Source organism: Hyperolius riggenbachi, chromosome 8, assembly GCF_040937935.1.
Source record: "Hyperolius riggenbachi isolate aHypRig1 chromosome 8, aHypRig1.pri, whole genome shotgun sequence".
Classification (NCBI taxonomy): Eukaryota; Metazoa; Chordata; class Amphibia; order Anura; family Hyperoliidae; genus Hyperolius; species Hyperolius riggenbachi.
The window spans coordinates 56,480,160-56,505,953 of record NC_090653.1 but is presented as its reverse complement, the minus strand read 5'-3'; the positions used below and the strand labels follow the sequence as shown (position 1 = coordinate 56,505,953).

Below are 25,794 nucleotides of genomic sequence, written 5' to 3'. Positions count from 1 at the left end.
TGTATCCTATACAATCAGACTAGAGCATTTCCCATGGCCATGGGCTCCTATTGATACTGGCTTATTCTGCCCACCAGAGGAAGAGACAGACCGTTCCCCTCTTGTTGGTTTGTGCACCTGGGCCATTCATTCGTAGCTTTGTCTTGGGTGGAAACAAATTCTCAGCTACTTTCTATGTGCTGTTGGTTAAATGGTTAAATCCTACTCATGGAAATGTTCATGTATAAGCCTTCTCCACGATTAACTGTTTTAATTGTTTTAGTAATTGTTTTAATTTTAATGTTTGAAATGTAAAATATCACTAATAATGTTTTCATTTACAGTTAATACTCAAGCTACTGACAATACAACCACTGCTGCCAATACAACTGTTGCTGCCACTACAACTGCTGCTGCTACTACCACAGGTGCTGCCATTACAACTGCTGCCGGCACTACTACAGCTGCTCCTACTACAACTTCTGTCACCACCACAACTGCTGTTGCCACTACTACAGCTGCTGCTACTACTACAACAGTTGCCCCCACTACTACTGGTGCAGCCACTACAACTGCTGCTGCCACTACTACAGCTGCTCCTACTACAAGTGCTGCTTCCACTTCTACTACTCCTACTACAACTGCTGCTGCTACAACAACTGCTCCTACTACAAGTGATGCTGCCACTACTACAGCTGCTCCCACTATAACTGGTGCAGCCACTGCAACTTCTGCCGGCACTACAACTGCTGCTGCCTCTACTACAGCTGCTCACACTACAACTGCTGCTGCCACTACAACTGCGGCCAGCACCACAACTGCTGCTGCCACTACTACAGCTGCTACTACTACAATTGCTGTCACCACTACTACTGGTGCAGCCACTATTACAGCTGTTCCCACTACAACTGTTGCAGTCGCTACAACTGCTGCCACCACAACAACTGGTGCTGCCACTACTACAGCTGTTCCCACTACAACTATTGCAGTCGCTACAACTGCTGCCACCACAACAACTGGTGCTGCCACTACTATAGCTTCTCCAACTACAACTGCTGCTGCCACTATTACAGCTGCTCCCACTACAACTGCTGCTGCCACAACTGCTGCTCCCACTACAACTGGTGCAGCCACTGCAACTTCTGCCGGCACTACAACTGCTGACACTGTGACAGCTGCGTCTACTGCTACAACTACTGTTGCCAATACTACAGCTTCTGCTACCACAACTGTTGCAGCCACACCTACTGCTGCCCCCACTACAACTGCTGTTGTCACTGCTACTGCTGCCCCCACTACAACTGCTGTTGTCACTGCTACAGCTGCTGCCACTACTTCAGCTGCTGCTACTACAACAGGTGCTCCCACGACAACTGCTGTTACCAGTACAACTGCCGGTGGCTCCACAACAGCTGCTGACTCTACAACTGCTGGTGGCTCCACAACAGCTGCTGACTCTACAACTGCTGGTGGCTCCACAACTGCTGGCTCCACAACTGCTGGTGGTTCTACAACTGCTGGTGGCTCTACAACTGCTGGTGGTTCTACAGCTGCTGGCTCAACAACTACTCGTGGCTCTACAATTGCCAGTAGCTCTACAACTGCTGGTGTCTCTACAACTTCTGGGTCTACAACTGCTGGTAGATCCACAACAGCTGCTCGCTCTACAACTGCTGGCTCCACAACTGCTAGTGGTTCTACAACTTCTGGGTCTACAACTGTTGATGGATCCATAACAGCTACTCAATCTACAACTGCTGGCTCCACAACTGCTGGTGGCTCTACAACTGTTGGCTCCACAATGACTAATGGCTCTACAACTGCTGGTGGCTTTACAACTGCCAGTGGCTCTATAACTGCTGGCTCTACAACTGTTGATAGCTCTACAACTGCTGGCTCAACAACTGATTTTGGCTCCACAACAGCTGCTGGCTCTACAAATGGTGGCTCCACAGCTGCTGGTGGCTCCAAAACTATTGGCTCTGTAACTGGTGGCAGCTTTACCACTGCTGGTAGCTCTACAACTGCTGGGTCTACAACTGCTGGTGGCCCAATACCAGCTGCTAACTCTACAACTGCTGGCTCAACAACTGCTGTTGGCTCTTCAACTGCTGGCTCCACAAATGCTGGTGGCTCTACAACAGCTAGTGGCTCTACAAATGCTGGCTCCATAACTGCTGGTGGCTCCACAACTGCAGGTGGCTCTACAACTGCTAGTTCCACAACTGCTACTGGCTCCACAACTGCTGGTGGCCCTATAACTGTTGGCTCCACAAATGCTGGTGGCTTTACAACAGCTAGTGGCTCTACAATTGCTGGCTCCACAACTGCTGGTAGCTCTACAACTGCTGGTAGCTCTACAACTGCGGGCTCCACAACTGCCGGTGGCTCTATAACTGCTGGCTCCACAACTGCTGCTGGCTCTACAACTTCTGGCTCCACAACTGCTGCTGGCTCTACAACTGCTGGTTCCACAGCTGCTAATGGCTCCACAACTGCTGGTTCCACAGCTGTTGCTGGTTCTACAAGCACTACCACCAGTACAGCAACAAATAATTTTTTAGGTAATTAACTAATTTAGCCCACAGCTCCTACGTCCAAATATGCATGCTGGACATAGGCGTCCATGAAAAAACGCAGGGCCGCAACATTGATCTAAGTCCCTTAGAACAATCGCTGGCTTCTATGGAGAAGCCACGATTGTTCTGTTACACATCCCCTCTTCACTTCCTGTAAGTACGCTCACAGGAAGAAAACAATTATTTTTTTACTGTGGCCATCTTTTGGCCAAATAGTAAAACTACATCTACATACTTTTTTTGTAAATGAATAGACATTGTATATTTAAAATTAAGTGTTTACCTCCCACACACCCAAAAATACGCAAATAAAATTTTTAATTTGAAAAAAATTACAATAAAAAAAAACCAAAAACTTAAATAGTTACATAAGGGTCTGAACTCTTTTAATATGCATGTCAAGAAGTTATAATACTAATATTTTTTTAAATTATAAGCTTGTAAATAGTGATGGACGCAAAACTGAAAAAATGCACCTTTATTTACAAATAAAATATTGGTGCCATACAATGTGATAGGGACATAATTTAACCACTTGAGGACCCACCCTTTACCCCCCCTTAAGGACCAGCGCTGGTTTGATTGATCTGTGCTGGGTGGGCTCTGCAGCCCCCAGCACAGATCAGGGTGCAGGCAGGGAGATCAGATTGCCCCCCTTTTTTCCCCCCTATGGGGATGATGTGCTGGGGGGGTCTGATCTCTCCTGCCTGCTGTGGGTGGCGGGGGGGGCACCTCAAAGCCCCCCTCCGCGGCGAAATTCCCCCCTCCCTCTCCTACCTGCTGCCTCCCCCGGTGATCGGGGCTGCACAGGACGGCTATCCGTCCTGTGCAGCAAGTGACAGGACGTCCCCTGTCACATGGCGGCGATCCCCGGCCGCTGATTGGCCGGGGATCGCCGATCTGCCTTACGGCGCTGCTGCGCAGCAGCGCCGTACAAATGTAAACAAAGCGGATTATTTCCGCTTGTGTTTACATCTAGCCTGCGAGCCGCCATCGGCGGCCCGCAGGCTATTCACGGAGCCCCCCGCCGTGATTTGACAGGAAGCAGCCGCTCGTACGAGCGGCTGCTTCCTGATTAATTAGGCTGCAGCTGGCGACGCAGTACTGCGTCGCTGGTCCTGCAGCTGCCACTTTGCCAACGCACGTTATGAGTGTGCGGTCGGCAAGTGGTTAAAGAGAGTCTGAAGCCAGATTAAAAATGGCTTTTTAGCTTATATTCAGCAGGGGCATGTTTGCCCCTGCTAAAATGCCGCTATCCCGCAGCATAACGAGGGGTCTTTACCCACCAAATCTCCCCTGCTACCTCCGGGGAGTGCTTCCCTGTGAGGCAGGGCTATGAGCTGCAGCCCTGCCTCACACGCGTCTATCAGTGGTGGATCTCCGCCTCTCCCCCACCCCTCTCAGTCTGCCTTCGCTGAGAGGGGCGGGGGAGAGGCGGAGATCCACCGCTGACAGACGCGTGTGAGGCAGGGCTGCAGCTCATAGCCCTGCCTCACACGGAAGCGCACAGGGGCAGCAAAATCCATGTCGAAGAACGTTGTGGATTTTGCAGGGGGGATTTGGGGGGTAAAGACCCCTCGTTACGCAACGGGATTGCTGCGTTTTAGCAGGGGCAAACATGCCCCTGCTGAATATAAGCTAAAAAGCCATTTTTAATCTGGCTTCAGATTCTCTTTAAAAGGTGTAATAACCGAGACAAATGGGCAAATAAAATACGTGGGTTTTAATTATGGTAGCATGTATTATTTTAAAGTTATAATGGCCAAAAAACTGACAAATAATGATTTTTTCCATTTTTCTCTTAATATTCCCATTAAAATGCATTTAGAATAAAATATTTCTTAGCAAAATGTACCACCCAAAGAAATCTTGATTGGTGGCAGAAAAAACAAGATATAGATTATTTCATTGTGATAATAATTAGTGGTAAAGTTATTGGTGAATAAATGGGAGGTGAAAATTGCTCGGATGCATAAGCTGATAAAACACTAAAGGCTGAAGTGGTTAATAAAGCTGGTTATTTTCCCCTCACTCCCATTACTTTTGTATATATTCATATCATTTCTACTGCCAATCTGGTGAGCACAGGGGCACTGATTGAATAGATGTCTCACTTCAGTTTGTTCTGTCTAGCCTCTCTTCGAGCTCCTTCTTTATCCCCTCACTTCTGATACCAGGACAGCTGCTCTGCATATTCAGTGCTGTCTCAGGAGTAAGCTGGTCTCTGCACATTCACAAAGAAAATGTTTGACATATTAGGGTGAGAAGGGAGTTAACAGAGCTGCAGCTCCAACTATGATATTGTCAGATTTCAATACAGCTGTTAGCTGGCCGGTTGGATTAGGAAAAGGAAAGTGTTTACAGGGTAGCATAGCAAACAGCAACAGTACTTCACCTCTCTTTAAAGAGACTCTGAAGCGAGAATAAATCTCGCTTCAGAGCTCAAAGTTAGCAGGGGCACGTGTGCCCTTGCTAAACCGCCGCTATCGCGCCGCACAAAGGGGGTCCCTTCACCCCCAAACCCACCCCAGCACGACTTGGTCGTGCATTTGGTCGCTCCTGGAGGCAGGGCTAACGGCTGCAGCCCTGCCTCCAGTGAGTCGCGTCTATCAGCCGCGCATCGCCGCCTCTCCCCCGCCCCTCTCAGTGAAGGAAGACTGAGAGGGGCGGGGGAGAGGCGGAGATACGCGCTGACAGACGTGCGTGGGGCAGGGCTGCGGCGGTTAGCCCCGCCCCAACCAGGAAGCGCTCCCCCGCAATACGGAGGGGGATTTGGGGGTGAATGGACCCCCGTTAAGCCGCGCTATAGCTGCGTTTTAGCAGGGACACACATGCCCCTGATAACTCTGAGGTCTGAAGCGAGATTTATTCTCGCTTCAGTCTCTCTTTAAGGATATCATATTCGATTCATATACTTGGACCCACCACAGGATCCCTTAAAAAACAAACAAACCCTGTTTAATATATTTTTAAACATAAAGTGAACCTGAAGTCTATTTAACATAAATAAAAACAAAACAAAAAACAGATACTGACCTATTGAGGGGGAAGGCTCTGGGTATTATAGAGCCTTCCTGTTCCTCCTACGGTCCCCTTGTTTCAGCACTGTAACCCCTGTTAGCAGTCTCCAACTGATGGATCAGAGACTGCTCACTTCCGCCGCTGGAGGCTTCAAAAGTCTTCGGGAGCAGAGTGCTCCTGCAGACAGGCGGCTCCGTAGCACGCATGCGATCTCTCACGCAATCACGCATGTGCAGTACAGAACCGCCCGTCTTCAGGAGCACTCGGGCTCCCAAAGTCTTCCAAAGCCTCCCGCAGCAGGAGATTGAAATCGGGGCACAGCGCTGGAACGAGGAGACCGTAAGAGGAACAAGAAGCCTCTATAGGACACAGAACCTCCCCCCCATCTGTTTTTTTTATTTTAAATAGACCTTAGGTTTGCATTAATTACAAATTAATTATGACCTGTGGCAAAAAAGGAACTTATTTATAAATTAGCCACACCTCCAGAAACAGGCTTTAGGGGAATACGCGGTATTTCCCGTCTGGCATCCGACCAAGCAGGAGGTGACTCTCACTTCCTGTTCAGCAATCGATGAAGTGCACAGAAGGGTATTTCTAAAATATGCTTCGGTGCATGTGCGACGCAGATAATTGAGGCGTTTTTTTTTAAGTATGTGCATTACCATAGACTTACATGACTTCCGGTCCGAAGCAGGATGCCGCTGGAGCCGCGCGGTAACGTAGGTATTGAAGAACATAAAATCAGGCACTTCTGGCGCATTATACCACAACATGGGGAGTGTGAACTCCCCCATAGATTAGCATTAGGCTGCGGTGGGGTGTGGTATATTTACCGCACCGCCTCAATGTGAAAGGGCCCTCACGGTTAGTACAATATTGGTAAATTTACCGATATCCTACGATCTCCTTTTACCGTTAGTAGAATATTATCAGTAATTTTACTGATATTCTACTATCACCCTAACCTAATGCTCACATTACACATCCCCTACTGATGCCTAACACTAACCTTCTTCCCCACCACCATCGAACACTAATCCCCCCACTTACACCTAGCACTAACCTTCCACCACAGCTATTACCACTGTTCTCCCTTTTTCCCGGTACTAAGTAACTCTGTGGCCAGCATCTGCTGCTAAACAGAGTTTGGCTGCATAGCAGTCATACTCCATACCTAATTGCCGCATTTCCTGCCACTAAATGGAGTTCGCTACAAAGTAGCCGTGCTCCCAAACACATTTCCGCTGCTCCCCATGCAAAATGACACAGATACCGCCACTAATTAGTGATCTGTACCCATATTGAATGATCTGGAGTTTTTTATTACTGGAAATTGCATACGACCAAGGTGTGATTTCAAATATATTTTCCTGTAACATTATAAAAAGATTATAGTGTGTGATTATGATGACATTATTTTTACATTGCAGCTGCTGAATCTACTAGAGTACCAGGCTGGGTTATTGCCATTCTGACCTTGGTCGCTATCACACTTGCGGTTCTGCTCTTGTTTGGGGTTCTTGCTGTGAGTATAAAACAAATTATATATTATTATTTATTGGATTTATAAATCGTCAACTAGGGATGGTCCGAAATTCCAGTTTCTGAAAATACTGATGACCCAATCCAAATTTCGGATACCGATTAGGTTTTTTGTTTTGTTATTTTCGTTAATAAAGTTAAAGGGGTACTGTAGGGGATCGGGGGGAAAATGAGTTGAACTTACCCGGGGCTTCTAATGGTCCCCCGCAGACATCCTGTGCCCGTGCAGCCACTCACCGATGCTCCAGCCCTGTCTCTGGTTCACTTCTGGAATTTCAGACTTTAAAGTCTGAAAACCACTGCGCCTGCGTTGCCATGTCCTCAATCCTGCTGATGTCACCAAAAGCGTACTGCGCAGACACAGATAATACTGGGCCTGTGCAGTATGCTCCTGGTGACATCAGCGGGATCGAGGACACAGCAATGCAGGTGCAGTGGTTTTCAGACTGAAATTCCAGAAGTGAACCGGAGGCGGGGCCGGAGCATAGGTGATCGGCTGCGCGGGCACAGGATGTCTGCGGGGGACCATTAGAAGCCCCGGGTAAGTTCAACTCATTTTCCCCTGACCCCCCCCTCCAGTGTCCCTTTGAGTAATGTAAAAAGAAGTTGTTTTTCGGAATCCGTTATAGTTTGCGGATATCTGCTATTATGCAGACATCCTTGATACACTACCGTATTCTTTGATTTGCCAAATACTTTAGAGTCAAAAAACACTTAACCAATCACAGGCTGCAAAATTTCCCCTTGGAATTTTTAATGCCATGGGAATTTTAGACCAATCACAAGACTTGGTAAAACTCAGTAGTATTGTGATTGGACTAAAATTTCCCCGGTAAACAACGTCATTCTTTGAGTGGTCCAATACCACCGAAAATATATCCAGTTTATGATTTCCGCTGCAGTAAATCCATATTTAAATACTTGGTACTTACAGTATATACTAGTTGCTAATAACATAACACATTATATTATTTCTACTGTAGCCGTCTAATGAAATACCTTAGTGTTCACCATTTTTGATGAACTTGAGCCATAGGATGGTGTGTTATTTTTTTTCAGGAGTCCTGTAGACATTTTATTAGTGTTAATCAAGAAATTCAGGTTCAAACAAATGAACTGGAAATTCACAGCTGTGATCCCAAAATCACTGTGGAGTCTACACATTTCATTCTTTTCTGAACATTTTTGAGTTCTTCTGGTATACTCAGAGGGTAAAGGTATGGTAAGAACATGAATCTTGGTTTCACCTGCATATAATGAACTAGTAGGAGGCTCTTTGGACTCTTTTATCACTTGACTGTGTACACTTAAAGGATACATACGGCAAAAAAAAAAAACACGTTTTACTAACCTGAAGTTTCTTCCTAGAAGGTCCCACTGCACACTTCCACTCTAAGTCAGGCCTCCGCTTTCCCTTCCATAAGATAAGGATCTCACCCTTTGGTCACCTAATTACCGATAGTTTACATTGGAGTCTGTTATAAGCCTGCCTGCCTATTCCTGCACCCAAATGACCCGATCCATCCAAAAATATAAAATATGGATACGTTAATTAGTTCCCCTCCGAGCTTTTATATATAGTGTTGTCACTAACTGTTCCTCAGAAGGGTTCATAATCTAATCCTCACCATAGTCATATGTTCTTCATAGTCTATGTACAATTTAGAGGGGAGTTGATTCACATCTGTATGTTTTTGTGATATGGGAGGAAGCCCAGAGTGCCCAGAGGGTGTCCATACAAACTCTATGCAGATTCTGCCCTGGCTGGGTTATAAACCAGGTCCCCAGCAGCTGGGGTTCAAACAGGGTCCTACACCACCATGCAAGTGCTACAGATGATGTCTGGACTATATAAACACATAGGGCTTGATTCACAAAGCGGTGCTAACCCAGTTAGTACGCCTAAAGACTTTGGGCATGATAACTAGGGTGCTAACTGGGTTAGCACCGTTTTTGAAAATCAGCTCGCGAGCAAAGTCCCGCACGCACAGCACGGTGTGACCTCAACATCGCATTACGGTGTGATGAAAACGGTGCACCCGATGCGCCTATAAGATCGCATTGGGTGCGTCTTTAACATCGCACCTTGCGACGTTAAGCTCACAACCTATGCGACCTTATAGGCGCATCGGGTGCGGTGTTTTCATCAACGTTAAGATCACACCGTGCTGTGCTTGCGCGCGATCTCTACTTATCATGCCCAAACTGACTTTGGGCATGATAAGGGGCTTTTCACAAGCGTGCTAACAGTTAGCACCGCTTTGTGAATCAAGCCCATAATAATAATAATAATAATATGATAAGCTAGTGATGGCATTTCCAGAGAAAACAGTTCTGATTCATTTTTTAGCAGATGCAGTCAAACTTTGCATTTCATTGTTTTTAAAAATCCATTTCTTTATCTCTGTAGCTTCTATCACGGTTTTTAAGTTATGGTTCGTACCAGCCTGGTCCCGGCTCCTGGAGACAGACCTCGGCGACAGCTCAAATGGAGAGAGACTGCTCTTTGAACCAAACTCAGGGATTCCCTAACTACAGAATACACAACATTGAACCTTGCCCTTAAACCAATGGAGTATAGAGCCACTCTTCATTGCAAAGGATCACAGAGAATTCAATGTGGAGCAGGAGATGGAGGATGGAATGTAAAATTGCCTTGCAGGGATATCTGGCATAAAGCAGAACATTATTCTTCAACATGTGCAGTGCTCTATTTCAGTGTCTCACAACATTGTTGTATCATGTACCTCTTTATTAACCAATCTGAGACAAACTTACGCACTTTGGGTCCTACGGGAGAAAAGCCATTTGCAAATGTTTTGTTGTTGTTGTTATTGACACATTTATTTTTTAGGAGTGCACCATAAGCTTGTATACATGTTTTTGAATATCCTGTGATGTTTAGTTTGTTTACATACATCTTATCTAATTATTTTTTTGGTACCCATTGAGCCCAACTAAAGTACCCCTTGGGGTATGTGTAGCAGTTGTTGAGAACGTACCGTATTTTTCGGACTATAAGATGCTCATGACCAAAAGAAGCACCTAGGTTTAGAGGACAAAGACCAGGGGAAAAAATATTTACTAAACCTGGTGCATCCATGGTGAAGGAGCATCTTGTGGATTATGCCCCCTTTGTACTTCATGCCCCCTTGTACCTCTTGTGTCTCCCCATGTCCTCCTCTGTCCTCCTTGTGCCCTCCTGTGTCCCCCACGTGTCCGCCTCTGTCCTCTTGTGTCCTTCTCTATGCCCTTTTGTGTCCTCCTTGTGTCCTTCTCTATACCCCTTTGTGTCCCCCTTGTGTCCTCTTCCATGCCCCTTTGTGTCCCCCTGGGTCCATCATTTGGCCCCGTGACCACCTCTGCATGGGCACAATACAGGGAGCCCCCAACATTGCAGTGGGTTGGAGGTTCGTATTGGCAATTTACAGAAACTCCCTGCATTTGGACTATTAGACGCATTGACTCCCCCCCCCCCGCACACACACTTTAGGGGGCGAAAAAGTGAGTCTTGTAGTCCAAAAAATACAGTAGTTCTTGTGTTGTACAGCTAAACCTACCTACTTGTTCCATATTCTGGAACTAGTAGGTACCCAGACTAGAGTCATACAATGGTTGCTTCCATGAGAACTTACTCACATAACCTTTATATTGATTCATGTATTGCACAAAAATAATACCTGACTGTCTATGTATGTAACTATCTATCTATGTATCTATCTATCTATAATCTATGGAGTTTATTCACTAAATATTGGTAACATTTTACCGGGTGTTGTGCAAACTATGAAACAAATGTTACGTAGTTTGTGCATCTCGTGTTATACCAACAATACGTACATTGCTTGTGTACCGTGTGCTACACTATTTGTGTAAACAGGTGTTACAGAATCCACATTCCAGGTCTTAGAATTTGTAAGTTGCAGCTACAAGCAGAGGGTTTAAATATTTGGCATGTACCTGTATTGAAACTGTTTTTGCATCCACTGTAGCAGATGCCTTAAATAGCTTTCAAATAAAATTATTGAATAAATTATTACATTTTCTAATTATTGTTCACATTTATCCACCATTTTGAGAACTAAAAAGCACTTGAAGCAGAGAGAAAATACTTGATGCGTTGTTATAAAGAGCATAGCTTCTGGGTTTGTTGTGTTCTAACAGCTGGTCAAGCAATTTTGTGTTTATTTATTAGTTTATTAGTAGTTTTTTTTTAACTTTAACACATTTTATTTAATGTTAAAATATTTTAACTGGTTTCTGCACTGGGAATCCTGTTATAAAGAGTGTCACTTTTATTTTGTTGTGTCCTAACAGCTGTTCAAGCAGTTTTCTGTTCAATTATTTGGTAGTCTTTCAGTTTTATAATTTTTTTAATTTAATGTTAAGAAATTGTAACAAATGTTACTGAATGTTAATACATTTTAATTGGCTTCTGTACTGTAAACTGTGTAATAAAGAGTATAGCTTTTGAGCATATTGTATCCTAATAGCTGGCCAAGCAATTTTGTTTTCATTAAAAGGGTTTTTTTTTTTTTTTTTTTTTTTTTGTAATTAGTAAAAAAAAAAAGGATTTGTGCATAGTGTGGGCAAGTATCTATTTATTCAACAAATCATGCAAGAGAAAAATAAAAAATAAAAAAAACAGGGACACCAGAAGCCCCATTTGGTGTAGTAGGTTCTGGAAGGTGAAATAACGTAAATAAGAGTAAGGTACTAACAAATCTCGGTAGCTCATCCAGCAACCACTAGTAGTGCATGTGAGGCTCGTTTCCACCATAGCGAATTCGCATGCGGCGCCGACATGCGGATTCGCTTGGTACATTGAAGTGGCCGGGGCTGTTTCCATATGTGCGGCGTGCGGGAGCGATTTGGCGGCGGGCCAAATATGCACGACGGGACCCACAGAATTTGCCTGCGTCGGGAATCCATGCGAATCGCCGCTAATGTATTTAATAGGAAAAACACATGCGTTTTTTACATGCGTTTTTACCCGCGATTCACGTGCGATTTTGCACCTTTTTCAATGTTATTTTGCCCTGGCAGAGTCATGGTTAATTTCGCATGGCACTCTGCCATGCGAAATCGCACGCGAAATCGCGGGTAAAAACGCATGCGGAAACGCATCCACATGCGTTTTTACAAGCGTCGGGATGCCGGCGAAATCGCGTCGCAACAGTGGAAACGGGCCCTAATGGTTGCAGCTCCAAAAAGAGGGAATTATAAAATAAAAACCTCAGTCCTGGGGCGGTAAAGTCAAGCTGCAGAAAGCCTAGAGGTGCCCAAACTAATGTACAGTATAATGTGTGTTGAAGATGAGTGTCAACCTACCTTAATGAAGATTAGTAGGAAGTTTGATGTGCCTTAAAAGTAAAAGACAACATCCATTAAGTATTCATGTTAACAAAAAAATAAGACAGTTTATAGCACAGAAATACAAACAAATTCACATAAAAATATAAGAATAATAAATTATGTACAAAAAAATAAAGTAATAAATAATAAACGGATGTTGTCTTTTACTTTTATTGCATGTTATTGACCTAATGAAGCAGCGTCAGGCCTTGAAACATGTAGTCCACTGTGCTGAATAAATTTAGTGGTTTAACAAAGGCTGACACCCACCTTCAACACAAACATTGATTACATTAATATATATTCATTTGGGTGCCCACCTTTAACACAAACATTGATTGCATTATTTATTCAGTAGTCTTTTTTTGGCATTTACCTGTCTATAACATTGGAGATGCAGCCACTGAGGCAGTTTATATGGCATTCACTTGCATTCAACATTGTTGTCGCAGCCACTGTAGCAGTTTGCTGCAAATTTATGTATTACATTTTGAATAATTTATTGTCATTTAATGTGTAATTTAGAAATGTTTCAAAAACACTGTCGCAAAGTGTGGAATTATGTGGCATTTTCCTGCCTAAAACATTGTACTTAAAGCCACTGCAAATTTATCTATGAAGTTATGAATAATTTACTGACATTTCATGTGTAAATCTTTATTTTTTTTTCCCCAATTGTAGCCACTGTAGCAGAGGGCTGAATTATGTGGTATTTGCCTGCCTAAAACATTGTACTTGCAGCCACTGTAGTAGAGGCCTGAACAATCTGGCATTGTTTACAAATGTATCTATGAAGTTTTTAACATTTATTGACATTTAGGCTACTTTCACAGTGGGACGTTGCGTTTTGATGCGAAGTTAAAGTCGCAATGCAAACTAACAATGCAACGTCCCAAAACTGTCACAACGCTACTCTATGCCCTGTTATCATTGCATACAGTAGGCATACAGGCAATGAAAAGTATGCTTCCAGGTCATTACTGAGCATGTGCAAACAGTCCAACGCAGTTAATAACGTGTATAACGCACAGCAAGTAGCACTTTCTAATAATGCTACACATTACACACAAACGCAACGTGTGCACTGTGAATGTCGCATAGACTTAGTATTGCTGTGCGTTAGTCCACGTTAAAACATTTTCTAACATGCGACTTTAAAGTTGCACTGTGAAAGAGGCCTTAATGTGTAAACGCGACTTTTTTCTAATTGAAATTAAAAAGGGCACCCATCCACATCAATGCCAGTCTTTTCGGCTATTAAAAAGGGCACCCTATTCACAACAATGCAAACCTCTTCTCTATTGGCACCAGTTGTGTATAAAAGGGCACAGTGTAAATAAAAAACCACTATATTTATTGTAAAAGTATGCCGCGTAAATATAAAACAACCATATCGCTTGTTATCTTTACTTTTCATGTCCATACCAACTTTATTTATTACACTAACCCATTATTTAACAAATAGTTGTTTCTAAAACTGTTCCCTATGCTCTCTCAGAAAAAAAAATTGTTTACAATTTAAATTTTTGCACTGCCACAAGCAGCTTCTGCAAATACATATATATATATATATATATATATATATATATATATATATATATATATATATATATATATATATATATATATATATATATATATATATATATATAAAAACAGGGAACACCAAGAGCCCCAATAGTGTAATTTGTACTGGACAAGGTGGCAATAAGTTTGTATTGCTAGATACTCACAAGTCAGGGACACCAGCAGGCAACCACTGTAAAGGCAGGTGGGGAGATTGTCCTGACCCCACTCAGGATTAAGAAGTCGCTCTCTGTAGACAGGAAGAAAGGGTAGCAACCCTCCACCAAGGGTGGACTCAAAATTGTATACAATGAACAGAGGCGCCAAAAGTATAAGATTAGATTAAATGAGCTTAAAAACCAACTTAAATGGCAAAATTGAAGGAGGAAGTGGTGGTCTTACCTCCCTCAAGCAGACACGACAACGACTGCGATTCAGACAGTCAAACACATTTATTAGGAACTCCAAAAAGAAATGCAACGCGTTTCGCAGGTTCAACCCCGCTTCATCAGGCAATAGAGGGGGGAGTATCAAACAATCTGCACAGGGATTCAAATTAAGCGCCTCTCGGCGCTTAATTTGAATCCCTGTGCAGATTGTTTGATACTCCCCCCTCTATTGCCTGATGAAGCGGGGTTGAACCTGCGAAACGCGTTGCATTTCTTTTTGGAGTTCCTAATAAATGTGTTTGACTGTCTGAATCGCAGTCGTTGTCGTGTCTGCTTGAGGGAGGTAAGACCACCACTTCCTCCTTCAATTTTGCCATTTAAGTTGGTTTTTAAGCTCATTTAATCTAATCTTATACTTTTGGCGCCTCTGTTCATTGTATACAATATATATATATGTGTGTGTTTTGATCAGTTGTTTTTTTATGCTATGTTGCATAAAACCATAAACGATCATATACTAATTTACATTACACAAACAAAATGAGGGATTTAAGTTAGACACCATCTAAAGAGATTAAAGTCAGGCACCACCAGTGGGGACTAAGGTTACAGCGGTGGTTAAGGTAAGACACCACCAGGGGGGGGGGGGGGCTTACGGTTAGGCACCAACAAGGGAGGGTTCAGTGTGAAAGTAGGGAGAGATTAGGTCATAGTAAAATATCGGTAGTTATTAAAGATAGTTCACTTATGAATGAAGTAATAAAATATTGGTACATTAATAAATATTGTATCACTTTTATTGATGCCCATTTTAATAAATGTAAAAATAGAGGTTACAGTGGGTAATAGTAATATTAGTTTTTTTAAACAATATGTTATGGCATATCCTGGCAACCCTTTCACTAAACGACAACTTGAAAATCATTTACATTTGACATCTTTATTCAGTCTTTATTATATGCATACAAATGAACTGTTAGCTGCAGCCACTGTAGCAGGAGACTGAATTATGTGGCTTTTGCCTGCTTAATATATTTTACTTTCAGCCACTGTATGAGAGGCCTGAAAAATTGGGCATTTACCTGCTTAAACATTTTTTAGTTGCTGCCACTGTATGAGAAGCCTAAAAAATTGGGCATTTACCTGCCTAAACATTTTTAGTTGTTGCCACTGCATAAGGAAATTGGGTATTTACCTGCCTAAAATGTTTTAGTTGCACCCACTGTATAAGATGCCAGAAATATTGGGCATGTACCTGCCTAAATATTTTTAGTTGCAGCCACTTTATGCGAGGCCTGAAAAAAAGTTGGCATTTACCTGCCTACACATTTTTAATTCTAGCCACTGTACGAGAAGCCTAAAAAAAACCAGACATTTCCCTGCCTATACATTTTTAAGTGCAGTCACTGTATGAAAGGTCTATAAAAATTGAACATTTACCTGCCTAATACATTTTTACTTTCAGCCACTGTATGAAAGTCCTGAAATAAGTGGCATGTGCAATACATTGTGCAAATAAAAGTCAAGTAGGACCATATTTTGCACTGGGTGGTGGTGGGGGGTAGCTTTGGGGAGCATGAGGAATGGCAATTACACATCCGTGCTGTAACCCTTGTTAGATACAAGACTCATTCCTTTTATTAATGATAGTCCACATTGTTGTGAGCTAGGTGACTTTGTTTATCCATCACAATCCCTCCTTCTGCAATGAACGTCTTTTTGAACAGGACACTTGATGTGAGGCAAGCCAAAAGCTCCATGCTCCATGATTACTCAGGCCACATGTCAAGCCTGCACACCCAGATATCCAGAGGTTCCTTGCTCCACCAAGTGTTGACAGCAACTGTTAACCCAAGGTAGTCGGATACCTGTTGGTTGAAGGCTCACCCTGAGGGTGGATTCAGAAGCATCCTGTTGAGGCATTGGAAGGAAGAAGGACCTCATATCTGAACTTATTAACACATCACCCCTACCAGCAAATCACTGTTCTTGCAGATGTGGGAGACATTCTGGCATTTTTTTTGTGCCACCACTACAAATTGCACTTATTGTGCCACCACTGGGAAAGTGAAATACAGCATTTCTCCAAACCTGTTTTGGAAATGCTGCATTTTTACAACCTTGGTGTTGGTGGTAGCATATTCACCATTTCATATTTGTAGCGAAGGTACAACAATGTTGCTACCCGGTATAGTTCCATGTCCATAATTATTTTTATTCAAGGGTCCTTCTTGAGACACATGAGCATAGAAGCCTAAATTGTAATTAGATTTTAGGCAGAGGGCTCCAGTTTCTGTTCCTCATCCAGGGCAACATCATCCATGGTTTGTTCTCTCCAGTCACGGACAAGACCAGGGTCCCACAAAATGTGAGAAGCCTGCTCCTCTTGTTCTTCACCACAGCCACCATCCTCCTCCTCTGATTGCTCTTCAGGCTCCTCCCTCTGCCCAGGTACAGCAGATGACATATCCTGCTCTGGTATTTGCAAAAGCATGAACTCATCCTACTCTTCCCGCACCTGCTCATCCATGGCCTGATCAATGACATGTCACATGGCACAATCTAAAAAAAAAAAGTACGGTATGATGTCACTGATGGTGCCTTGCCTTCGCTCGCTGTGACTGACCAGTTTATTACCTCAGCAAGCAGCATCACTTGCCAGCAGTAAAAATGTCACCATGTGATAAATGTCAGAATGTAAATCAGGGAGAGGAAAGATTTTACAATGGGGAAACACTGACTAAATCATTTATACATAATTATTGTAAAAATTAAGCACTTTTTTATTACATTATTTTCACTGGAGTTCTTTAACTGCACTTTGCTGCTGGAACAGCCAATCCAATATGAGCAACGCAGAAATCCATCTTGTTGGGTTGTCACAAATTAAACATCTCACTGGCATGTGGTATTGGTGCCTAATGTCATTAAAGGGGAACTTCAGCCTAAACAAACACACTGTCATCAAGTTACATTAGTTATGTTAATTAGAATAGATAGGTAATATAATCTTTTACCCACCCTGTTTTAAAAGAACAGGCAAATGTTTGTGATTCATGGGGGCTGGCATCTTTGTCATGGGGCAGCCATCTTTTTGGTTGAAAGGAGGTGACAAGGAGCTGGAGACACAGTTCCAACTGTCCTGTGTCCTGATTACCCCTCCCAGTTTCACAGGCTAGGCTTCAAATGTCAAATTCAAAATGTAAAAAAAAAATTGCACCAAAACAGCAGAATGAGAACAACAATATCAGAAATCCCATCATGCTTTGCACAGCATCAGGGGAAAATTGCCCGGGCAGTTTTCTTCTGTGCAGCTAAAAATGATGACTTGTATAAGAGAAACAAAGTTCTGATGCTGTGAAACTGTTAAAGAAACACCAGGCTTTTCCAGTGCTGCTGAGTCGATTTTTAGTCTGGAGGTTCACTTTAAGAAAAGCCATGGCATGTACGATCTTTTGAAATAGCCTGCCTTATCAGGGTTGCTCTTAAACTACGCCAGTGTGAATCTACGCGTCGTAGTCCACAACTACGCATCGTAGTTCATAGATGAAGTTTAAAAATATAGTGTGCGTATTTCCACATAGTTGTAGTACCGCTATTCGAAGCTTCACCCGCTACGCGTAATTGACATATGTATTGCGAAGTCAACTACGCGTGCGGTAACTGCATCTATACGGATCATTCCGCATGCGCAGAAATACTATAGCCCTTCTATACGTATACAATTCCGCATTGGAAGGTGGAATGTACGCATACATTAGTTCACCCATGCGCATAGTTAGCGGATTATTTCTGCATAAGGGCATAAGCATCCACATACACTACGCTTCGCACTACGCAAAGCTTCCGTATTTTAATGCGTAGTCTATGAAATGCAAACGTAGCGAAGCATATGATTTTTAAACCGTGGTTTGGCTAAGCGTAATTACATAGAACTACACCTAGTTCTAGTGTAGCAAAGTTGGCTGACTACGACCATCCCTGCTTAGGATGTTCTGTAATCCTGGGTACTTCTGCATGGCACGATGCACATTGCAAGGCATGTGAATTAATTTTCCCAATCTAAGTGCAGACAACAGATTGGTATACTATTGTCACATACCATTTTTCCAGTATTAAGGTTGTGCGGGATCAGCCACTGATCGGCTTGTCCCTGTAGAGCTAACAGCAGTGCAGGTCCAGTGTAGCTTTTTGCCTCCAGACACATTAGCCGTAAGACAGCATGACAAAGTGATACCTGCATGGTTAAATAGACTATGGGGAGCTGGGGGGGGGGGGTCAAGTAGTGGAAGAGGAGGGCACAGCAAAAAATTAGGAATCTGCTAAAGAAGAGACTGCAGAGGAAAGATAAGGAAAGATAAGGAGAAGAGGAGGCTGGTCAGCATGCAAGCTGTGGCATTGCCACTGATTCACTCCACTCTATAGCCATGCATTCCTTCCTCACGATCACCACCATGTTCACCATCATGTTTACCCAGTGGGCACAAAAGGTTCCTTCCCTGCCATGTGTCTGTGGTCAGATGGACCAAGCCTGAACAATGTGTGCTATAGATTCATTGACCTGCCTCTGCACATGATGATATAAGTACCTTTTGCAAAAAATATTTTCTTCTGGGTACTTTCCACTATGGTGTCATATTGGCAAAACATTTTTTGAAGGCCTCAGAGTCCACCAACTTATATGGTAATAGCTGGCAGGCTAACAGGTCTGACAAGCCAGCAGTCAGATGTTGGGCAATGGGGTTAGTTTGCAACATCATTTTTTTCCACTCATACTCATACCATTTGTGAGAAAGAATACTGACTCTGGGTAGATGACCATAAAGTGGGCATGTGGGACAGCGGAGTGGAGGACAAATGGGAAGTGAGAGGAGAAGGAGAAAAGGTGGAAGGTGGAACAGGTGGAGGCTGCCTTTCCCTTGGCATGATTTTTCACTTCAGTGCTCGGACCCACAGGGCTTTGTGATGGGAGTTTAAGTGCCTTTTTAATGCTGTTGTACCTGGGCTTCCCACAACTAATTTGATTTTGACACAGTGTACAGATGGCTGATCCCAGGTGCCGTCACACTGTGCTATGTGCCTCCTGACCCCTGCAAGATCTACCTGCTTCTTACCCTTCTCCTTTCTCGGTGATGTGTCTCTTCCTCTGAACTCTCCCCAGCCCTATTTCTAGGGGCAGGCAAGGTGGATGTCTACCCAGGGTGCTGTGGGGGGCAGTGATGGAGGAAGAGTCACTGCCACATTGGGGCTCAGATGCAGGGAGGAGGGCCGACTTCTCTCTCCGTTATACTGGGGCCACCTATGCCTAGCTAACCTATATTGGGGGGTATTATACCCTGATACCCTATACAGGGGGCTGCTATGTCTAGCTAGCGTATACTGGGGGCAACTATTCCTGGATAACTATACTGGGGGCACCTATGCCTAGCTAACCTATACTGGGGGCACCTATGCCTAGCTAACATATACTGAGGGCACCTATGTCTGGCTAACCTATACTGGGAGCACCTATGCCTGGCTGACTCATACTGAGGGTACATATACCTGGCTAATTGAGTGAGCCTGTCAGCTACCTCTTCTGCAGAGTAGCACATACGCCACGGCCACAGGATATCTCACTACCATGAACCCCACAACCTTCTGCACTTTGATCTGTCTCTATCTGTCATGTCTCTGATAATAGTGAACTGAAATTTTTTTTGTCACAAATGCCAGTTACACTAATTCATTTTTTTTCTATGGCAGAGAATTCAACGTGATAGCACAAGAGGCTGTTGTCACAGTATGGCAGTAGGAATAACACACTGCACATTAACGCTAATAGGTGGCATTTTTTGTTCTGCATGCCCGTGGTCTCCATTATCAGAAGTGGCACAAAGTGGCCACACTCAGTGATCCACCATGCTCTACCCTCCTTACTCACTCAGAGGCGGGACAAGGTCCTCCAGCACCCAAGGCTGAGACACCAATGTGCGCCCCTCCATCCCTCCCACCCTCCCACCCCAGCCGTCACACACTGATTGCTATTAGACTAAGAGGTGCCCCAGGGCCACCAACCCACAGCACCATAATCTCTAGTTATCTGGCTTGCAGTCACTGCCATGTATCCCCTGTTTTCTCTCTGCTTCAAACACAATAGGGGAATAATAGCTGAGTGAGTTGTGCGCCCCCTCCTACACTGCGCCCTGAGGCTGGAGCCTCTCTCGCCTCTGCTTTTCATCTTGCTGTTTGTGTAGATTCATCACCAGCACCAGCTTGGAATGCTAAAACAGTTATTCAGACTGCTCATGTTTAAATGCTTCAGAATGTCTGAGTATAGTTCATCACTAAACTGGTTACTCAGTGCCTGGAAGGAAGAGGGGTTGAAGTGGAGTGAGCCATGCTGATCAATTTCTTTACTACATCTTCAGTTGTAAGGAATTTCAAACCTCACATATACAAATGGAAGGCGTGTCTTACCTCTCATGAGTTACTTGTGAAGCATTGCTCCAGCTTTGCCCCCCCCCCCCCTAATCTCACGTGATTCCCTCTGACCCTTACTTTTGGTCTACTTAAAAAAAGACAGGTGCTCCTATTCAATTGACGTTTCAGCAGAGTTTTCTACCAGGAGATAATTTTAGATCTTATTTATAAAGTACATTTTCGGGAACCTAAGGATTGAAAAATATCACAAAACAGGTCAAAAGGTAAAAAAAAAATCCGTAAAAGGGATACATCAAACCTATTTTGAATATTTTTTTTTTTTGCTTGCTAGTTACTTGCCGGCCATCCTCTAGGAACTTAAAATAAACTTAACTAAGTGTGATGCCAAATGGGTATAGCCCATTCAAACACAATTTGTTTCCACCCTGGGATTCATACACAGAATACCCTGTCACAGGAAGAGCAAAAATAAACAACCAACCACAACCAATCAAAAAAACAAAACCCCTGTGATCTCACAGTAAGAACGTAAGAAAGTTAGAGCAGGGCAGGTGTCAATAAGGTGTGGCTCACTGAAACAACACACACTCATATTAACCATTTGCACTCCAAAATGTATGCCATCTCATACATACTATTTTATATAAAAAATGGAGAAAGTTTACAAAGAACAAAAACAAAACCCTGCAGTATTTCCTGGAAGCTTGTTCATCATGAGTAAGTAAAACAGTGTAAACCAATTTAAAGAAAACAAAGGCTGTCGAAATCCATACCGTGGCAGATACTATGACTGCTTTGTGACTCACCCACAGGCAGGTGTGACAGCTGGACACAATTTATCTGATGATTTACAAAGTTCAGCCATACAGATGTGTTCCTCAATGTAGCAGTTATCTTCAGTTATTTTAGCTATTTTTTGTTTAACCACTTAAATACCTGCGGTCTCTGCCCCCTTAAAGAGGAACTCCAGTGAACATTTTAGTGTTGGCAGGTGATGTAGCTGCTGCATGGTTTTTGGCAGTGTGAAACAGCTGTAACAGCTATTTTCCACAATGCAACAAGGTTCACAGATAGGAAACTGCCAAAGAAAAGTACGTACTTTTCTTGTGGGAGGGGTTTCTTGTGGGAGGGGTTTCACCACAATATCAGTCATACAGCGCCCCCTGATGGTCTGTTTGTGAAAAGGAATAGATTACTCATGTAAAAGGGGGTATCAGCTACTGATTGGGATAAAGTTAAATTTTTGGTTGGAGTTTCTCTTTAAGGACCAGAGACCGCTGGTACAGAAACGGTCGAATCCCAATAGATAACGACGAATCGCCGCTCATACCCGTCGCAACCAACATCACCGCCGCACGTCGGGATCCTGGACCACCCACTCTGCCGTCTCTATGACGGCAGAGTTCCTGTGAGCCGGTCAGGAGCCGCTTTCATTGGCTCCTGACCTTGTCTTTCAATGTAAGCCAATGGGAGTTGCCTACATTGAAAGACAGGGCCAGGAGCCAACAAAATCGGCTCCTGACCCACTCACAGGGCTCTGCCATCATAGAGACAGGCAGAGCCAGTGAGCTGCGGCAACAGACGGCGGGGATTAAGCGGTGAGATTGGCGGAAGCAACGGAAACGGCGGATGCACGCAGCGGCCGCTAATTGAAATCTACGCCCTGCCAGCCAGGTGACCACCAAAACAGGTGTAGATTGCAATTATCTTGGTCCTTAAGTAGTTAATGACACTGAAGTAACATGTCTGATTTTCAGGAATTCACAGGTATCCCTTTCAGATTCCTTATTCCAGTCTCCACCACCCTCTTCACTTTAAGCCATGCCACTTTCATGGGAGACTGAACACGTCTACCCAACTTTAGTGTCCCCCAGGACTTGTACATGTAAGATATTGATCTGAGGCCTTGGAAACAATGAAGTACCTGAAAGCCAAACAGAGACAGAGTCCAGAAAGGTCAATACTGAAGGTCAGATGACTGTCAATCCAAGGATCAGATGAACTCAAAATCAGTGACAAGCCAAGGGTCAAACACAATAAAAAAATGGCCAAACAGAAAACTAGGACAGAAGTGTAGTCATAATAGCGGAGGTCAAGACAGGCTGCAATCTAATACATAGTCAAGGGTCAAGCAGAGGTTGTAATAGTATGGTAATTGAATCAAAACCACACCCAGCAGCTTAGCACTAGAGATGGCCCGAACTGTTTGCCGGCGAGCAGGGTCGGACTGGGACACTGGGGGCCCACCAAAGAAATTTCAACCTGGGGCCCACACATCTCATGATTGCGGTGAAAAAGGGGTGTGACCATGCACCAGAAGGTGGGCGTGGTCATGATGTATTATGGACAGGGCCAAATGTACATGATCTTAGCAGCATTGTAATTCAGAGACACTGCTGCCCAGCAAAACCTTGCATAGAGTCCCCTCCTTTAATATAAAGTAATGTCCTACTTTGCAGAGGTTGCGACCGCAGTGGTTGCAGAGGTTGTGACCGCATCGGGGCCCTTGGGCCAAAGGGGCCCCAAGGGTCCTCCCTCAACTACAGTATTACCTCTCTATTGGTCCTTTGCTCATAATAATCACTTCTATAGATGCTTGTGGTAATCATTAGCAAGCTATTTCCCATCCCCTTCTTGCACCTCTGACATTGTAGTTGCCATTGGCAGGTTTTGGTGCGCCATATCAATTGTTATGTATAGAGTGCTTGGGGGGGGCCCCATTGTAAAATTTGCATCGAGGCCTACAGCTCCTTAGCTACGCCCCTGCCCCTCAGCATGAGTGATTACAGCACTGAGAAGAGAATTTTTGTGCTGCAGGCAGCAATTGGAGATCTATCAGACAAGGGGGGGCACCAGAGACCTAGATGGCGGTCCCTCCGAGGGAAAAAGTCCGGCCGGCGAGTAGTATTCAGCGAACATCGGCTGTTCGCAGCAAACAGCGAACATTTGGCGTGTTCGATTCGCCCCTATACATCATTATTGAGCTAAACTTTGACCCCTCACCTCACAGTGAGCAGACACGTGGCAGCCAATCAGCTAGCACCCCTTCCTGGACCCCCCACTCCCTATCAAAAAGCAGTTGCGATGGCTATATTGGATTAATTCTCTGCTGGCTGCTGTTAGGCTCAACACACACCATACAATCTTGGTTGTACAGATTTACCAAATCTATGTAGTATAAGGGCCAACAGATTGAAAATACCTTGAATGATTAATTGGATAAGCTCTTATACTACATGAAAGTGGTAAGATTGAACAACCAAGATTGTATGGTGTGTGTTGAGCCTTAGTGAGAGCAGGGTCAGACTTGCTGTAAATCGGTCACACTTTTGTGGCCAGAAACAGTCTTTGTAGGTTTTAAAATTGGCCTGGCCTGTTCACCAATATTTAGCACTAGCAACTAACCACTATCATGGGTGGTGAGACACTGACTGGGGGCAGAAATGTATTGGGTCAGCAACAACTAGGAGGGATTACAAAGCCCAGCTTCCTTTTGGCCACTCATTGGCCATCTAAAGAGATGCAGGGCCTGCATGTGCACACTCTGAAAAGCCAGACATGGCACAGGAGCAAAGGAGAGGTGAGTGCATGACAACTGTACTATTTCCTAATATTTCTCATCTAATTTTTTGTGTGTAATTTGGACTACACTTATTAGTCTATGTAAGGTTCAGTTCACATTCCTTGCAATGCTATTTTTCTTACTATATAAAGGTAAAAAAAAAAAACACTAAAAAGTACAAGAACATTACAAATCTCCAAGGTACATTATTACCCAATTTACCTCTCATGGACTTTAAAAGTTATCATTATTATTATTATTATTATTTATTGTATTTATAAAGCGCCAACATATTACGCAGCGCTGAACATTAATTTAGGTTACAGACAATATTTAGGGGTGACATACAGCAATATGACAATACAGGAATAATAGAAAACCAGATCACGCAGCACAGTATGAGTACAAGGTAATGCTTAGTCAGTCACTGGATTGAGCATGGAGATTAGGCAAGTTAGGTTCACTCAGATGCATAGCATGGGTGCACAGTAATGGAGGTGCATGATCAGGTAGGACACAAAAGGAGGAGGACCCTGCCCAAAGGCTTACAATCTAGAGGGAGAGGTAAGGACACGAACGGTAGGGGACCAGAGTTCAGCTGTAGGTTTAGAGCACTTGTGAGGGGTAGTAGGCCAGAGTGAAAAGGTGAGTTTTGAGGGCTTTCTTGAAGATGTTGAAGGAGGGGGCTGCCCTAATGGGTGGAGGTAGGGAGTTCCATAGTGTTGGAGCAGCTCTTGAGAAGTCCTGGAGGCGTGCATGGGACTGGGTGATGCGGGGGGCGGTTAGGCGAAGTTCATTGGAAGAGCGGAGTGAGCGGCTAGGTGTGTACCTCTGAGTATCAATAAAGATTTTATCAATAAAATCATTAAGGGCAGAGGCAGTTACACAAAGTTGCCCTTTGTTCAGCACAGGAATTAGAGTCATTGTAATATCAGAAAGCTTCCCTACCTGTCAGAAGGAATTTCAAGGCATTGCATCGCTAAACTATTTTAATATTGCCCATTCATCTTCTCTATGTCATTGACTTCCACCCTAAATTCCTCCATTTGGAAAATTCACACTGGCATTTCAGAGTGAAATTTGGTAATCCCACTGATGCCTACTTACCATCAAAAAGCATTGTTTCTGGAGAACATTTAGAAGAGAAGATCCAACTTGTCCCACGCAGCTGATTGGCTGAGGTTGAAGCCCAAGGCATTATGGGATAGCCCCCATAATTTTTCAGCAAACATAGCTGTTGTTGGGTTCAAGCGTTCCTTAAACAAATTCCTATAAACATTTATTTACAAGTTTCTGTCTTATTTAACATAACTTTTAACATTTTTTTTAAACAAAACATGTAACATCGGGGCATAACTATAAGTCATTGGTCTCC

The 25,794-nt window shown here is 43.7% G+C and overlaps 1 protein-coding gene across 1 annotated transcript; it reads right to left on the bottom strand.

Annotated features, from left to right (window-relative positions):
* Window positions 1–1,722: 1,722 nt before the first annotated feature.
* Window positions 1,723–16,378, bottom strand: LOC137527310 (calphotin-like). Its single transcript, XM_068247818.1, has 2 exons — window positions 16,303–16,378; window positions 1,723–2,510 (listed from the first exon to the last, which is right to left on the bottom strand). The coding sequence occupies exons 1-2, from the start codon at window positions 16,376–16,378 to the stop codon at window positions 1,723–1,725; spliced, it is 864 nt and encodes a 287-aa protein (XP_068103919.1).
* Window positions 16,379–25,794: the final 9,416 nt, after the last annotated feature.

Bases quoted from the DNA above. Each gene is read 5' to 3' on its own strand.
- LOC137527310 (XM_068247818.1), bottom strand. From the start codon at position 16,378: ATGAGGTCCTTCTTCCTTCCAATGCCTCAACAGGATGCTTCTGAATCC. The intron at 2,511-16,302 runs GTATCCGACTAC...TACTGGTGGTAG, and splicing joins GGTGAGCCTTCAACCAACAG to TGCTTGTAGAACCAGCAACA.